We start from the raw sequence: 18,667 nt of genomic DNA on the forward strand, positions 1-18,667 counted from the left end.
GATATAATGTGTCTCAATAATGACTTCAGGTGGACTTATAAATCTATTAATACTGACACCAACTGGTGAGTTTGGCACTCATCAACATATTTTAAAACCAGCACATATACAGTCATAATACCGGACCAAATGTATATTAATTCATCCAATTGGATGTGATTACCAAGTCTGTGTTCCTTTTAGAGAGGCTCCCGTAAGATACAAGTCCGTATGGCAACGGCGACAGTTGTTGGGGTCCTGGTTCACAGTTCACTTGGAACTCCGTGTTCCATTGTGTGGGTTCTCCTGTGGATGTAATGGGCAATAGCAATGCCGGTAGGAGTCCTGGTTCACGGAGATGAAAGAGATGCAAGGTCCTGACTGTAGATGGTGGCGTAGTGATGGTGCTAGTTGTCAGATGTCCACATGGGTCTCAACCTGAACTGTGAACCAGGACCCCAACAACTGTCGCCGTTGCCATACGGACTTGTATCTTACGGGAGCCTCTCTAAACGGAACACAGACTTGGTAATCACATCCAATTGGATGAATTAATATACATTTGGTCCGGTATTATGACTGTATATGTGCTGGTTTTAAAATATGTTGATGAGTGCCAAACTCACCAGTTGGTGTCAGTATTAATAGATTTATAAGTCCACCTGAAGTCATTATTGAGACACATTATATCCTAGATTGCATGTTTTTTAATTGTCCAAGTCTTTTTTAAAGAAAATTTATTATTAAATACTTACCTTTTTAGATTACACTGTGTCATTGAGCGCTGTATACCTTTCTTCTTCCATATACGGCAGTATCACTGGAATTATATGGCAGTACCACTGGACTGGATTTATACGGCAGTACCACTGGACATATACGGCAATATCACTGGAATTATATGGCAGTACCACTGGATATATATGGCAGTATCACTGAATTTATATGGCAGTTCCGTTGGACATATACGGCAGTATCACTGGATATATACGTCAGTACCACTGGACTTATACAGCAGCACAGGGACACCACCACTGGACTTATGCAGGACAACACAGCACCACTGCAATGGACTGGACTTATACAGCAGCACTGGACATATGGTAGCAGAGGACACCACCACTGTGACAGGACTGATGCAGCACAAGACACTAGTGATGAGCACCGGAAATTTTTCGGGTTTTGTGTTTTGGTTTTGGGTTCGGTTCCGCGGCCGTGTTTTGGGTTCGAGCGCGTTTTGGCAAAACCTCACCGAATTTTTTTTGTCGGATTCGGGTGTGTTTTGGATTCGGGTGTTTTTTTCAAAAAACCCTAAAAAACAGCTTAAATCATAGAATTTGGGGGTCATTTTGATCCCAAAGTATTATTAACCTCAATAACCATAATTTCCACTCATTTTCAGTCTATTCTGAACACCTCACACCTCACAATATTATTTTTAGTCCTAAAATTTGCAGCGAGGTCGCTGGATGGCTAAGCTAAGCGACCCAAGTGGCCGACACAAACACCTGGCCCATCTAGGAGTGGCACTGCAGTGTCACGCAGGATGGCCCTTCCAAAAAACACTCACCAAACAGCACATGACGCAAAGAAAAAAAGAGGCGCAATGAGGTAGCTGTGTGAGTAAGCTAAGCGACCCTAGTGGCCGACACAAACACCTGGCCCATCTAGGAGTGGCACTGCAGTGTCACGCAGGATGGCCCTTCCAAAAAACACTCCCCAAACAGCACATGACGCAAAGAAAAAAAAAGAGGCGCAATGAGGTAGCTGTGTGAGTAAGCTAAGCGACCCTAGTGGCCGACACAAACACCTGGCCCATCTAGGAGTGGCACTGCAGTGTCACGCAGGATGGCCCTTCCAAAAAACACTCCCCAAACAGCACATGACGCAAAGAAAAAAAGAGGCGCAATGAGGTAGCTGTGTGAGTAAGCTAAGCGACCCTAGTGGCCGACACAAACACCTGGCCCATCTAGGAGTGGCACTGCAGTGTCACGCAGGATGGCCCTTCCAAAAAACACCCCCCAAACAGCACATGACGCAAAGAAAAATGAAAGAAAAAAGAGGTGCAAGATGGAATTGTCCTTGGGCCCTCCCACCCACCCTTATGTTGTATAAACAGGACATGCACACTTTAACCAACCCATCATTTCAGTGACAGGGTCTGCCACACGACTGTGACTGAAATGACGGGTTGGTTTGGACCCCCACCAAAAAAGAAGCAATTAATCTCTCCTTGCACAAACTGGCTTTATAGAGGCAAGATGTCCACCTCATCATCATCCTCCGATATATCACCGTGTACATCCCCCTCCTCACAGATTATCAATTCGTCCCCACTGGAATCCACCATCTCAGCTCCCTGTGTACTTTGTGGAGGCAATTGCTGCTGGTCAATGTCTCCACGGAGGAATTGATTATAATTCATTTTAATGAACATCATCTTCTCCACATTTTCTGGATGTAACCTCGTACGCAGATTGCTGACAAGGTGAGCGGCGGCACTAAACACTCTTTCGGAGTACACACTTGTGGGAGGGCAACTTAGGTAGAATAAAGCCAGTTTGTGCAAGGGCCTCCAAATTGCCTCTTTTTCCTGCCAGTATAAGTACGGACTGTCTGACGTGCCTACTTGGATGCGGTCACTCATATAATCCTCCACCATTCTTTCAATGGGGAGAGAATCATATGCAGTGACAGTAGATGACATGTCCGTAATCGTTGGCAGGTCCTTCAGTCCAGACCAGATGTCAGCATAAGCAGTCGCTCCAGACTGCCCTGCATCACCGCCAGCGGGTGGGCTCGGAATTCTGAGCCTTTTCCTCGCACCCCCAGTTGCGGGAGAATGTGAAGGAGGAGATGTTGACAGGTCGCGTTCCGCTTGACTTGACAATTTTGTCACCAGCAGTTCTTTGAACCCCAGCAGACTTGTGTCTGCCGGAAAGAGAGATCCAAGGTAGGTTTTAAATCTAGGATCGAGCACGGTGGCCAAAATGTAGTGCTCTGATTTCAACAGATTGACCACCCGTGAATCCTTGTTAAGCGAATTAAGGGCTCCATCCACAAGTCCCACATGCCTAGCGGAATCGCTCTGTGTTAGCTCCTCCTTCAATGTCTCCAGCTTCTTCTGCAAAAGCCTGATGAGGGGAATGACCTGACTCAGGCTGGCAGTGTCTGAACTGACTTCACGTGTGGCAAGTTCAAAAGGTTGCAGAACCTTGCACAACGTTGAAATCATTCTCCACTGCGCTTGAGACAGGTGCATTCCACCTCCTATATCGTGCTCAGTTGTATAGGCTTGAATGGCCTTTTGCTGCTCCTCCAACCTCTGAAGCATATAGAGGGTTGAATTCCACCTCGTTACCACGTCTTGCTTCAGATGATGGCAGGGCAGGTTCAGGCGTTTTTGGTGGTGCTCCAGTCTTCTGTACGTGGTGCCTGTACGCCAAAAGTGTCCCGCAATTCTTCTGGCCACCGACAGCATCTCTTGCACGCCCCTCTCGTTTTTTAAATATTTCTGCACCACCAAATTCAAGGTATGTGCAAAACATGGGACGTGCTGGAATTTGCCCAGATTTAATGCACACACAATATTGCTGGCGTTGTCCGATGCCACAAATCCACAGGAGAGTCCAATTGGGGTAAGCCATTCTGCGATGATCTTCCTCAGTTGCCGTAAGAGGTTTTTAGCTGTGTGCGTATTCTGGAAAGCGGTGATACAAAGCGTAGCCTGCCTAGGAAAGAGTTGGCGTTTGCGAGATGCTGCTACTGGTGCCGCCGCTGCTGTTCTTGCGGCGGGAGTCCATACATCTACCCAGTGGGCTGTCACAGTCATATAGTCCTGAGTCTGCCCTGCTCCACTTGTCCACATGTCCGTGGTTAAGTGGACATTGGGTACAACTGCATTTTTTAGGACACTGGTGAGTCTTTTTCTGAGGTCTGTGTACATTTTCGGTATCGCCTGCCTAGAGAAATGGAACCTAGATGGTATTTGGTACCGGGGACACAGTACCTCCAACAAGTCTCTAGTTGCCTCTGCAGTAATGATGGATACCGGAACCACGTTTCTCACCGCCCAGGATGCCAAGGCCTCAGTTATCCGCTTTGCAGCAGGATGACTGCTATGATATTTCATCTTCCTCGCAAAGGACTGTTGGACAGTCAATTGCTTGGTGGAAGTAGTAAAAGTGGTCTTACGAGTACGACTTCCCCTCTGGGATGACCATCGACTCCCAGCAGCAACAACAGCAGCGCCAGCAGCAGTAGGCATACACGCAAGGATGCATCGGAGGAATCCCAGGCAGGAGAGGACTCGTCAGAATTGCCAGTGACATGGCCTGCAGGACTATTGGCATTCCTGGGGAAGGAGGAAATTGACACTGAGGGAGTTGGTGGGGTAGTTTGCGTGAGCTTGGTTACAAGAGGAAGGGATTTACTGGTCAGTGGACTGCTTCCGCTGTCGCCCAAAGTTTTTGAACTTGTAACTGACTTATGATGAATGCGCTGCAGGTGACGTATAAGGGAGGATGTTCCGAGGTGGTTAACGTCCTTACCCCTACTTATTACAGCTTGACAAAGGCAACACACGGCTTGACAAATGTTGTCCGCATTTCTGTTGAAATACTTCCACACCGAAGAGCTGATTTTTTTGGTATTTTCACCAGGCATGTCAATGGCCCTATTCCTCCCACGGACAACAGGTGTCTCCCCGGGTGCCTGACTTAAACAAACTACCTCACCATCAGAATCCTCCTGGTCAATTTCCTCCCCAGCGCCAGCAACACCCATATCCTCCTCATCCTGGTGTACTTCAACACTGACATCTTCAATCTGACTATCAGGAACTGGACTGCGGGTGCTCCTTCCAGTACTTGCAGGGGGCGTGCAAATGGTGGAAGGCGCATGCTCTTCACGTCCAGTGTTGGGAAGGTCAGGCATCGCAAACGACACAATTGGACTCTCCTTGTGGATTTGTGATTTCGAAGAACGCACAGTTCTTTGCTGTGCTTTTGCCAGCTTGAGTCTTTTCATTTTTCTAGCGAGAGGCTGAGTGCTTCCATCCTCATGTGAAGCTGAACCACTAGCCATGAACATAGGCCAGGGCCTCAGCCGTTCCTTGCCACTCCGTGTGGTAAATGGCATATTGGCAAGTTTACGCTTCTCCTCCGACAATTTTATTTTAGATTTTTGAGTCCTTTTTTTACTGATATTTGGTGTTTTGGATTTTACATGCTCTGTACTATGACATTGGGCATCGGCCTTGGCAGACGACGTTGCTGGCATTTCATCGTCTCGGCCATGACTAGTGGCAGCAGCTTCAGCACGAGGTGGAAGTCGATCTTGATCTTTCCCTATTTTTGGAACCTCAACATTTTTGTTCTCCATATTTTAATAGGCACAACTAAAAGGCACCTCAGGTAAACAATGGAGATGGATGGATACTAGTATACTTATGGATTGACGAGCGACTGCCGACACAGAGGTAGCTACAGCCGTGGACTACCGTACTGCATCTGCTGCTAATATAGACTGGATGATAATGATATAAAAAATATATATATATATATCACTACTGCAGCCGGACAGGTATATATTATATAATGACGGACCTGCTGGACACTGTCAGCTCAGCACTGCAGACTCCTAAAGTAAGCTACTAGTATCAAGAAGATAGAAAAAAAAAAAACACCACAGGTAGGTGGTATACAATTATGGATTGACGAGCGACTGCCGACACAGAGGTAGCTACAGCCGTGGACTACCGTACTGCATCTGCTGCTAATATAGACTGGATGATAATGATATAAAAAATATATATATATATATATATCACTACTGCAGCCGGACAGGTATATATTATATAATGACGGACCTGCTGGACACTGTCAGCTCAGCACTGCAGACTCCTAAAGTAAGCTACTAGTATCAAGAAGATAGAAAAAAAAAAAAACACCACAAGTAGGTGGTATACAATTATGGATGGACGAGCGACTGCCGACACAGAGGTAGCTACAGCCGTGGACTACCGTACTGCATCTGCTGCTAATATAGACTGGATGATAATGATATAAAAAATATATATATATATCACTACTGCAGCCGGACAGGTATATATTATATAATGACGGACCTGCTGGACACTGTCAGCTCAGCACTGCAGACTCCTAAAGTAAGCTACTAGTAGTATCAAGAAGATAGAAAAAAAAAACCACCACAGGTAGGTGGTATACAATTATGGATGGACTAGCGACTGCCGACACAGAGGTAGCTACAGCCGTGGACTACCGTACTGCGTCTGCTACTAATATAGACTGGATGATAATGAGATATAAAATATATATATATCACTACTGCAGCCGGACAGGTATATATTATATAATGACGGACCTGCTGGACACTGTCAGCTCAGCACTGCAGACTCCTAAAGTAAGCTACTAGTATCAAGAAGATAGAAAAAAAAAAAACACCACGGGTAGGTGGTATACAATTATGGATGGATGAGCGACTGCCGACACAGAGGTAGCTACAGCCGTGGACTACCGTACTGCGTCTGCTGCTAATATAGACTGGATGATAATGATATAAAAAATATATATATATATCACTACTGCAGCCGGACAGGTATATATTATATAATGACGGACCTGCTGGACACTGTCAGCTCAGCACTGCAGACTCCTAAAGTAAGCTACTAGTATCAAGAAGATATAAAAAAAAAAAAACACCACGGGTAGGTGGTATACAATTATGGATGGACGAGCGACTGCCGACACAGAGGTAGCTACAGCCGTGGACTACCGTACTGTGTCTGCTGCAGTGCTAATATAGGCTGGATGATAATGATATAAAAAATATATATATATATATCACTACTGCAGTCGGACAGGTATATATTATATAATGACGGACCTGCTGGACACTGTCAGCAGAATGCGTTTATAGAATAAAAACACCACACGACGAGTGTTTAACTTTTTCAGGCAGACAATCACAATATACTGGTGGTCAGTGGTCACTGGTCAGTCACACTGGCACTGGCAGTGGCACTCTGGCAGCAAAAGTGTGCACTGTTAAAATATGTACTCCTGCTATAACTGCTCCCCAGTCTCACCCACAATTAAGCTGTGTGAGCAGTGAGCACTCAGCACAGTCAGATATACAGTATTACATAGATGATGCAGCACACTGAGGGCACACTGAGGCTGAGCACAGATATGGTATGTGACTGTGTCACACTGTGTATCGTTTTTTTTCAGGCAGAGAACGGATTAATTAAACTGGTGGTCACTGGTCACACTATCAGCAAGTAGTACTCTGTCCTAATATGCTCCCCAAAATTAGTAAATCAAGTGTCTCTACTCTCTACTACTCTCTAGTCTACTCTAAACGGAGAGGACGCCAGCCACGTCCTCTCCCTATCAATCTCAATGCACGTGTGAAAATGGCGGCGACGCGCGGCTCCTTATATAGAATCCGAGTCTCGCGATAGAATACGAGCCTCGCGAGAATCCGACAGCGGGATGATGACGTTCGGGCGCGCTCGGGTTAGCCGAGCAAGGTGGGAAGATCCGAGTCTGCCTCGGACCCGTGTAAAAAGCGTGAAGTTCGGGGGGGTTCGGTTTCCGAGAAACCGAACCCGCTCATCACTACAAGACACTACCACTGAACTGATGCAGAACAACACAGCACCACTGCACTGGACTTATACAGCAGCACTGGACATATGGTAGCAGAGGACACCACCACTGTGACAGGACCGATGCAGCACAAGACACTACCACTGAACTGATGCAGAACAACACAGCACCACTGCACTGGACTTATACAGCTACACTGGACATATGGCAGCAGAGTACACAACCATTGTGACTGGACTGACGCAGCATAAGACACTACACTGGACTGAGCAGCACAAGACAGCACTGGAATCGCCACCCCACTTTCCCTCTCGCACAGACACTGAGGACAGAGACACGTGCTCTCGCTACACTCTCCAATGCTCGAGTGACAATGGCGTCAAAGCGTGGCTCCTTATATGGAATCCAAACCCCGCGAGAATCTGACAGTGGGATGATGACAGTTTGCTTCGTTCTGGTTTCCGAGGCAGGTGGGAAAACCCGAGCCGGGCTCGGATCCGGGCTCGGGTAGTGAAGTCCGGTAGGGTTTGGTTCTCAGGGAACCGAACCCACTCATCTCTAATTAAAATTAATGGATTTTATTCTTGTGCTCACAAGTGTTGTATACAATATGTTTATCACAGTTATTAGTAACTAGCATCAAATCTCCTTTTGATCGTCTCTGATGATCATAAGGAATATAGTGCCATTATAAGGTGACGTGTTCATGTAGCAAGACGGTCGTAGTGTTCAGGAGAACTGTTTGTGACTCTTATATCTGCAGTAAAACTCATGTCAGAGGATATGCTAACAGATACATATAATTCAGTTTACTTGTTTATTAATATTCTGGCGTCTCCTGTACTACCTTTTGTATGGCACTGCCAAACCTTTATGGCACCATATAAATAAATGGAATCGGTATGATATCCTGGCTGTCGGGATCCCAGCGCTCAGCAAACAAACGCAGGAATCCAGCTGGCATTTCACCCGGTGTCAGGATTTCGGCGTCAGTATCCTGACCGCCAGGATCCCGACAGCCGGCAATGTGATTGCCTCCCAAATAAATGATGATGAATAGTAATAATAGCCATAATAATATTATGGGGTGGATATCTCAGGTATATTATGAATTTGACTGGGGCAATCATAGATATTTTAATGAGTTGTTTGTACTTACTAGCAGAAAGCATTGACAATGCTGAAAGATAATTAGGGATCATACAGTGGGGCAGATGTATTATCCTGGAGAAAGCATAAGGAAGTGATAAACCAGTGATATGTGCAAGGTGATAAAGGCAGTAGCCAATCAGATCTTAACTGTTAATTTACATATTGGAGCTAATTGGCTGGTGCCTTTATCACCTTGCACATATCACTGGTTTATCACTTCCTTATGCCTTTTCCAGTTTAATACATCTGCCCCAGTATTCCTTACTTATATAGAAGGTATAAAGTCAGGATCCCAGCAATCAGGATTCCAACAGTAAGAATCCCAGCACCGGAATCCCTATGCTGAGAATGCCGACGGTTCCCCAAGGTGAGGAGGAGAGATAGGGTTAGGCTGCGGGGAGGGAGGGTTAGAGTTAGGCTGCCGGGGGTGGGGATTGGGTTAGGCTGCAGGGTTGGAGACGGCTAGGCTGTAAGAGGGGACGTTTAGAAAGAGGCTGCAGGAGGGGTAGGTTGGGTTTAGGGGTAAAATACTAACCCAGGAGCCAGTACGGACGGTGTAATGGTTAGCATTACTGCCTCACAGCACTGAGATCATGGGTTTGATTCCCACCATGGCCCTAACTGTGCGGAGTTTGTATATTCTTCCCGTGCTTGCGTGGGTTTCCTCCAGGTACTCCGGTTTCCTCCCACAATCCAAAAATATACTGGTAGGTTAATTGGCTCCCAGCAAAAATTAACCCTAGCATGAATGTGTGCACATGTGATAGGGAATATAGAATGTAAGTTCCACTGGGGCAGGGACTGATGTGAATGGGCAAATATTCTCTGTACAGCGCTGCAGAATATGTGTGTGCTATATAAATAACTGGTAATAAATAAGTAACCCAGAAGCCATTAGCATTCTCAGTATCACGATTACTGTGTCAGGATTCCTACTGTCTAAATGCTGACTCGGATTTTGTACCTAACCCATATAGAACCTTATTCTAAACCAATTTAAGGAATACCAATGTCAGGTATTTAACCTACATGAAAAACTTCCCTTGAACCATGAATCTGTTCTTTGAATCACTTACTGTAGTAGGTGCTGCATTTCCACTGAGACACATATCAGTATGTCACATATAAATTATTCTTTGTGCAAGTGAGAAATGTTGTTGCGACTGTATCTTGTGTGATCATAATTATTTATACTTATCTTTGTATTGCATCTAAGGACACTTGGGTATATCCAAATATTCTGCTGTTTTACCCAGAGTTGGCACGTCATGTTCTTAAATACCGGATTCGGACACTTCAGGGAGCAATGCAGAATGCTAAACAGCAAGGATACAAGGTAAGTGATTAGAATATTTAATTCAAAATGTTTGTTTCTAGGTTTAGATATTTAGAGTGAGTTTGATTTTAATCAGTGTTTGTCATGTGCATGTTGGGGGTCATCATGACCCGATTGCACGCTGCAGTTTATCGCAGCGGCGCGATCGGGTCAGAACTGCGAATGCGCCGCAGTGCGCTGGCGCATGCCCGAAGGCCGTCGCTGCGCTACGATCGCCTCTGCCTGATTGACAGGCAGAGGCGGTCGATGGGGCGGAACGGCGGCGTTTGGCCGCCATTTCGTTGGCACGGTCCAGCCAACGCAGGCGTGGCCAGACCGTGGGGGGGGGGGGCGGGCTGCAGCGGCTGCGTGACGTGACACGCAGCCGCTGTGGGCCGGGGAAGGAGGAGTAGCGCCCGGCCAGCACGCTAAAGCTGCGCTGGCCGGGAGCTACTCCTAAAGTGCAAAAGCATTGTGCTTTTGCACTTCTTTGAGGGGGACCGGTACTGACATGCGGGGCAGGATAGCCCTGTGCTGGGCATCCCCCCGCATGTCTATGGACATGATCGTAGCCCTGCAAAATTTTGCAACTCGGAATGACCCCCGTTATCTGTGGATGTACAGATTTAGTGTAATGGACAAAAAATATAAAAAGACCAGTATACCTTTAATACTGTACATGGAATGCAGGTAATGTTAGCAAATGATAGAATATGGGCGTTTTCTTTATGTACATAAATGGACGTGATGAATAAGCAATTTTTAGAAATTTTCAAAACGTTATCCAATATGCTGCATTTGTAAAGTGTAAGACATTACAGCATAATGCTAGGCATAAGCAGTATATGTTGTGCTTGTAGTATGTGTCCATAGGATAGTCTCCACTGTTTATTGGTCCATAACGCCCCACATTATATGGACATGTTATCTATGCCCTGATCTTGTTTACCATGCCCACAATGTACCTCTTCCATGCTCACTGATCCCTGCATGATTTGGGCTCCATATCTCCATGCAAGAAACTGGACTTTTGGTGAGTAAATGAGTAAGTTATCACCCTTACCCCACTTGAATGCTGTTGAGCTATACTTCACAATCTCATATCTTCTTCCACAAAAGTCAATACCGTAAGATGTAATTTTCATTACTTTTAACTTAAATGGACTGTTGCCTAAGCACAAGTGAGCATTAAACAAATATGTAACCAAATAACACATAGCTAAAAACAGTGGCGTAACTATAAATTTTTCTCCCCCAAGCCAAAAAATTATTCGGCGCCCCCCCCCCCATACCCCCCATAATTGGCACTAGTAAAGGGAAAAATATGCAGCCAAAAAGGGGGGTGGCTTCACGTAAAGGGGCGTGGCATTGCAGGAAAAGACTACCTTATACCCCAGTTTTGCAACCTGCACGCCCAGACGTTAGCCACCACAGGGAAGCAAAATAATCCTGATTCATGCCCCTTACATTATTTGTCATTTTTCCTCCTTATAGTAATGCCCAGTATACATTATTCCACATACTGCAATGGCCTTAGCCATTATGCCACACACAATAATGCACATGACACAATATGCACACACTGTAATGCCCCCGACACATTATGCCACACACCGTAATGCCTGTGACACATTATGACAGGAATCGCAATGCCCGTTATACATTATGCTACACACTGCAATGCCCCTGATACATTATAGCACATACAATGTCTGTGACACAGTATGACACACACCACAATGATCCTGAGACATTATACCACATGCCACAATGCCAGTGATATAGTATACAACACACCTTAATGCCTGACACATTATGACACACACCGCAATGTCCGTGATACATTATGCCACACACCGTAATGCCCATTACACATTAAGTTCTACAGTAAGGCTTCTAATTACTTTTAAATAACCTGCTCATTGCCAGGGGTTTCATGCTCTTGGTTCCATGCACGGTGCCAGGGGTTTTCATGCTCAGGGTGTCATGCTCGTTGCCAGGGGTTTCATGCACTGGGTGTCATGCTCGTTGCCAGCGGTTTCATGCTCTTGGTTCCATGCACGGTGCCAGGGGTTTCCATGCTCAGGGTGTCATGCTCGTTGCCAGGGGTTTCATGCACTGGGTGTCATGCTCGTTGCCAGGGGTTTCATGCACTGGGTGTCATGCTCGTTGCCAGGGGTTTCATGCACTGGGTGTCATGCTCGTTGCTAGGGGGTAGTGCTTGTTGCTAGCGCCGTGCTCCCAGTGCCACATATGCCCCCAGTGCCAGATATTCCCCCACAGTGCCAGGTATATGCCCCCAGTGCTAGATATTCCCCCACAGTGCCAGGTACATGCCCCTAGTGCCAAATATACCCCCCCCAGTGCCACATATACCCCCTCAGTGGCTGCTCCCCCCAGTGCCAAATATTCCCCCACAGTGCCACATATGCCCCTCAGTGCCTGCTCACCCCAGTGCCAGATATTCCCCCACAGTGCCAGGTATATGCCCCCAGTGCCAGATATTCCCCCACAGTGCCAGGTATATGCCCCCAGTGCCATATATTCCCCCACAGTGCCAGGTATATGCCCCCAGTGCCAGATATTCCCCCACAGTGCCAGGTATATGCCCCCAGTGCCAGATATTCTCCCACAGTGCCAGGTATATGCCCCCAGTGCCAGATATTCTCCCACAGTGCCTGCTCCCCCCCCCCCCCCCCCCCCCAGCTCTTTTGTGTTCGGGGACACGGAGGGCACAGCGCGCGCCTCTCAAGTGTCCCTCCTGGCTCTCCGGCCGCTCTAATAAAGGAAGTGCCGGTTCGTGAGCCAATCAGAGCTCACGAACGGCACTTCCTTTATTAGACCGTCCGGAGAGCCAGGGAGGGACACAGGAGAGGCGCGCGCTGTGCGCTCCGTGTCCCTCCTTACAGCAGCGGAGGGAAGGAGACCGCAGATTGACATGCGGACGCTCGTCCGCATGTCAATCTGTGCAAAGTCAGTGGCGCCCCCCGCAGCCCCTCGCCCCCAAGCCACCGCGAGGACTGCGGGGGCAGTAGTTATGCCACTGGCTAAAAACATTAACTTACATTTATTGTCGGCGATTCAATTGTCTTACCCCGCAGCTGCCAATAGATGGCTCAAGACAGAGCAATTCAATTGTAGCTCCGTTCAGGTGCGAATAGATGCGGAAGACACATTTTAGCTCACAGCCTTTTGAGGTGCTCGTTGAAATGTACGATAAATCAGCACTTTGGGCACCCAAACTCCCGTTTAACTTCTGTTTAGGCGGCCAAAGCATTACTTTAGACAGGTTCAGCTGCTTTGCGCAGCTAAACCCAGTACTTCTAGGTGCACACATGCAGCATGCACACCAAAGGGGAGGAACAACTGAATTGCTCCGATGGGCGCTCATTGCAAAATAATGGAATTCTCTACCACTGTATGTTACAGCTTTTTCTAAATTTGCATTTATACATGTGAGAATGAATATTCCTGACTTTAAGAAGAATATGAACTTTCCATGTACTGGCAGGACTGTATCATGCCTATGATTTGTATGACACAGATGGGTTGATTCTGAGTCACACGCTGCTACGACCATGTTAGCAACCTGCTAATTTACATGAGCATTGGCATTGTGTGCGACTCAGGATCAGCCCTAGCGGGAGGGGGCAAATTGCTGATGTTACATTTACTATTTGTAACAATAAAGAGAAAATGTAACACAATACACTCTAATATATAAAAATGAATATTTGTCCTTCTGTCTTTCTATACAAATCCACAGTTTACAAGCGAAGATCGTGACATTTTACATACAAGCGTATTTAAACACGGCGGAGGCAACTAAAACAATTTGAAATCCCTAGCACCCCTAGGGGGGCAGACAGCAGCACAGAGTATATCAGGAGACAGCATAACTCCGGAATTACTCAAAAATTGGTACATGTATGCCTTACAATCTGGTAACAAACACTGTGGGGGTTAGACACCCCTAGCATCCCTAGGGGTGAGGCAGCAGCACTGAGTATTTCAGCAGACAGCATAACTCTGGAATGCCTGCAGCAATTAACACCAAACTTGGTACACAAATGACTTACACTCTGGAAACAAACACTGTGGGGGTCAGACACCCCTAGCACCCCTAGGAGTGGGACAGCAGCACAGAGTATGTCAGCAGACAGCAAAACTGTGGAAGGCCTGGAGCAAATTACACCAAACTTGGTACACATCTGACTTACAATCTGGGAACAAACTGTGTGGGGGTAGACACCCCTAGCACCCCTAGAGATGGGACAGCAGCACAGAGTATTTCAGGAGACAGCATAACTGCCGAATGCCTGGACCAATTTACACCAAACTTGCTACACATATGACTTACACTCTGGGAACAAACACTGTGGGGGTAACACACCACTAGCACCCCAAGGAGTGGGCCAGCAGCACAGACTATATCAGGACATGCATGATATGTCAGCGATGACAAGGCTGCATGTGACAGGGCCAGTGACATGATTTGAGGAGGGGAATGCAGGTATCACAAATCCACACACTGAGAGTTATATAGTGGAAGTAGCACGGTCCCCCAGCAGCACAGAGTATATCAGGAGAAACTGTAATAAAAACGATAATTTCACAGGGGCACTGACATGATGTGAGGAGGGCAATGGAGGCAGTAGGAAGCCACAGACTGAGAGTTGTATAGTGGGAAGAGCAGGGTCCCTTGGGGGACCAAAAAGGGGTCCGGCCAATACACAAAGTGCGTCAGGGAAGCAAGATATGCCTATATACTAGATCTCCAACCAACGTAAATTAACGAACAACTAACATACTAATTTACCATCCTCATCCCATAGCAAAGCGCGGGTATTCAGCTATCTACAAGGGATCGGTATGAAATACCTCCAATGAAAATCCCGACGCCAATTGACCAATGGTCAAAATCCCGACAAGGTCAAAATCCCGACATGGACAAAATATCGATATTTAAAATACCGACAAGGTCAAAATACCGACATGTAAAATGCCGACAGGTCAAAATATCGACACACATTTTCTTGTTGTTTTTTGTGTGTATGTCGACATAAGTCAACATGGACACCATATAAAGTGTACCGCGTCCCCTCGCATGGCTCGCTGCGCTCGGCACACTATTATATTCCCCCTCCAGGTCCACTGGGATGGTAAAGCATGAACAAGTCGGTTTCAATGAAAAAAATCATGAAAAACTCATGTCAGTATTTTGACCTGTCTGCATTTTACATGTCGGTATTTTGACCTTGTCGGTATTTTAAATGTCGGTATTTTGTCCATGTCGGGATTTTGACCTTGTCGGGATTTTGACCATCGGTCAATTGGTGTCGGGACTGCATCCCATCAACAATATTATTTAAACTGTATGTTTAATATTTACATTTATTTTTGTAAACAGACATTCTTAAATTCCCGGGCAATGCAGAGTACTCCAGCTAGTACAGTCAGTGTCGGACTGGGGCATGTAGGGACCACCGGGGGAATGCAGTAGTAGGGGCCCATGTTTTGGGGTGTGGCCAGTCTGCTGAGGGGGGGTGGCCTGCCACCTCATTGGTTTGACTAACTATTAGAGAGTGCAACATCTGGGCCCCTTCATAAATATATACAGTAAATTCAGCTGCTGCATGCATGATAATGTACCAGATTAATAACAGATTAATAACAGCAATGCACTGTAGAAAATACACCACAGTCCAGTATAAGTTAAAATATGTATAATGTACAGTTCAAGTGCACAGTCTAGAACCTGATCCTTAGAGTAGGAGGTGGGCCCCCAGGCAATAGGGCCCACCGGTGGTTTCCCCATTACCCCTGTGGGCCAGTCCAAGCCTGAGTACAGTATAGATTGAAACAGCTAGAATCTCATGTATTACAAAGTAAAGAGGCATATATAATCACGGGAAAGCAAGGAAGGGGAGAAGCCGAGCGTATACAGTAACCACAAAATATAAAATCTTCTTCATGCAAAGAGACCCTGAGTATACAAAGACTGACAATTGTCACACCCTCTCCTGCTTCCCCTTGTATTGTTCTTTACATATTTTTCTCTTTCTCTTTACCTTATGTGCTGACATTGGGGGATATTTAATAAAACATAATTATCTCATAAAGGCCCAGATATATCAAGCCTTGGAGAGTGATAAATAGCATGGTGATAAAGTACCAGCCAATCACCTCGTAACTGTCATTTTTCAAACACAGACTGTAACATGGCAGGTAGCACAGTGATAAAGTACCAGCCAATCAGCTCCTATTTATCACTCTCCAAGGTTTGATAAATCTGGAGTCTACCTGCCGTACTGTGTAAAAGGGGACTCTACTTGCCGTAATGTGTAAAAGGGAGCTCTGCCTGCTGTAATGTGTAAAAAAAGGGGGGGGGGGGGACTTCCTGAACAACTATTGGGTTATTCAGAGATGGATGCAGATCTTGCTTCCAGCAGCAAGATTTGCGTCCATCTACTCACATGCTGGGGGCCGCCCAGAACAGGGAAAGGCCGCCCAGCATGTGCATGGCACCGCACCACGATGTGTTAACAATTTAATTGTGAACATATCGTCCACAACACTCATCACCCCTCACCCAACACAGCAACCTCCCTAGCAGCACAGCATGTCAGCACTCCTCCCCCAGCAACTCACCCTCATCCAGCATCCCTCTCCCAGCACAGGAACCCTCACCCAGCAGCACAGTTCACAGCAGCACCCCATGCCCAACCTAGCACCCCCTCTAGCAGCACAGCATGTCAGCACTCCTCTCCCAGCACATTCAGCACCCCACAAACATTTTGAAACATTTCAAAATCTGCGCGAGCGGCCAAAAAAGGATGTGGTCTATACAAAAGGGGCATGGCCTTGTGACAATGCCACGATCGCGAGCCATGCTCCAATTTTCAGTCACTGAGGGGGCATGCACAGCATTCTGTGAGCTGCTGGCATGCTCCCAGTCCCTCTGTCTCCATTAAATAGATGCTGTGCGCATGCGAGTAACAGGAGCCTCCCAACCGCACCCCCACCACAACCACCGCGGGACACTGCGATCTGCGGGTGGGACAGCGGGACGAGCAAAAAATAAAAGGGACTGTCCTGTGAAAATCAAACAGCAACACAGATCACAGCAGCAGCAACACCCACATACTTCCCAACATGACCACTCTCCTGGACTTCCCTCTTAATTTATGATTGCCATCACCTGTGCTGAAACACCTTTCTGTTCCATTACCATGTTCAAAACAGGTGCTGGCAATAATAAATGAAGGAAAAGTCCAGAAGCAGAGCATTTTCTCCCTCCTGGAGAGGGTCATGTTGGGAGATATGCACCCATCACCCCTCACCTGGCCAGCCCAGCACCCCTAGCAGCACAGTCAGTACAGCACTCGTCACTCATACATGCTGAGCTGACTAAAAACTCACTCTTAAGAGGTACTGAATCCGTGTCGGCCTCTGCAGTTGTTCTGGCTCCTTGCTGTGCTTGGTGAGCCGGCTGCAGTCAGTGCAGCTTGCTGGTAGCCCATTGGAGGAGATGCTGTAGCTGGGCATGTGCAGCAGCACTCCAGCGGCCATTTTACATGCATTACAGAATGAGCTTCTACGCATGTGCAGAAGCTAATTGTGCCCGATCACAGCTGAGCCCCGATCATAGTAGCTGCAATATGCCGGTGGCCCTAGGCTTGGGATGCACTTAGACATTCCAGTCAAGATCCCGGTGGTCGGGAGACCGGCAGTTGAAATTATGAAGCCAAGATCCCGACTCTACTCGGAATACTGACACCGGCATCCTGAATAGGGTCACAAGGCCGGCGCCAGAATCCAATCCGCCGGGATCCTGAATGATCATGCGTCGGCCACCAGGATAGGTAAGCCATGGGGGAGGAGGTGGTGCTTAGGTTTAGGCTGTGGGGGGTGTGTTAGGGTTAGGATGTGGCCAGGGGGGGTTAGGTTTAGGCTGTGGAAAGGGGATGTTAGGGTTAGGCACCCTCTCGGAGGGTTAGGGTTAGATCCCGGGAGAAGGAAGGTTAGGCTTAGGCTGCGGGAAGGTGGGGTTAGGTTCAGGCGTCACCACGGAGGGTTATGCTGCAGGTGCCTACAATGTCTATGCCTAGGGTTTTCTCTGTCGCTGGTTTATAGAGCTGCCTGTAGTGTTTACTTATTGCCTGTTATAGTGTTAGCAATAGGCATTTTGCTCTGTATCGGTTAGAGCAGGCATTCCCAACCACGGTCCTCAAGGCACACCAACAGTGCAGGTTTTAGTGATATCCAGGCTTCAGCACAGATGGTTAAATCAAAATAACTGAAGTACTAATTAAGTCAGCTGTGTTCAAGCTGGATATCACTAAAACCAGAACTGTTAGTGCGCCTTTAGGACCGAGGTTGGGAAACACTGGGATAGAGGATTGTTCCTTCTCTGACCTTGCTTGCTCTGACTCTTATGGCCTCTGCCTGCCCGGACTTCTGCTTGTTCTGACTGCTCCTTGACTGTTAGCGATATCTGTTTTTTATGATTTGCCTTGTCTGTTGCTTGCCCAGACTATGGTTTGTGATCCTGAAGACGCTGCCTTCCCTGATTTAAGATTATACT

The 18,667-nt window shown here is 47.0% G+C and overlaps 1 protein-coding gene across 5 annotated transcripts in view; it reads left to right on the top strand.

Moving 5' to 3' along the window:
- PGGHG (protein-glucosylgalactosylhydroxylysine glucosidase) overlaps positions 1 to 18,667 on the top strand; it is a 191,067-nt gene that overhangs the window by 48,684 nt on the left and 123,716 nt on the right. For all 5 annotated transcript variants that reach the window (XM_063945072.1, XM_063945076.1, XM_063945074.1 and 2 more), the window contains one exon: positions 9,982 to 10,101. In XM_063945072.1, coding sequence (XP_063801142.1) covers positions 9,982 to 10,101 — 120 coding nt within the window. The remainder of the gene's footprint in view (positions 1 to 9,981; positions 10,102 to 18,667) is intronic.

The sequence above is a fragment of the Pseudophryne corroboree genome, chromosome 11 (assembly GCF_028390025.1).
Source record: "Pseudophryne corroboree isolate aPseCor3 chromosome 11, aPseCor3.hap2, whole genome shotgun sequence".
Taxonomy (NCBI): Eukaryota; Metazoa; Chordata; class Amphibia; order Anura; family Myobatrachidae; genus Pseudophryne; species Pseudophryne corroboree.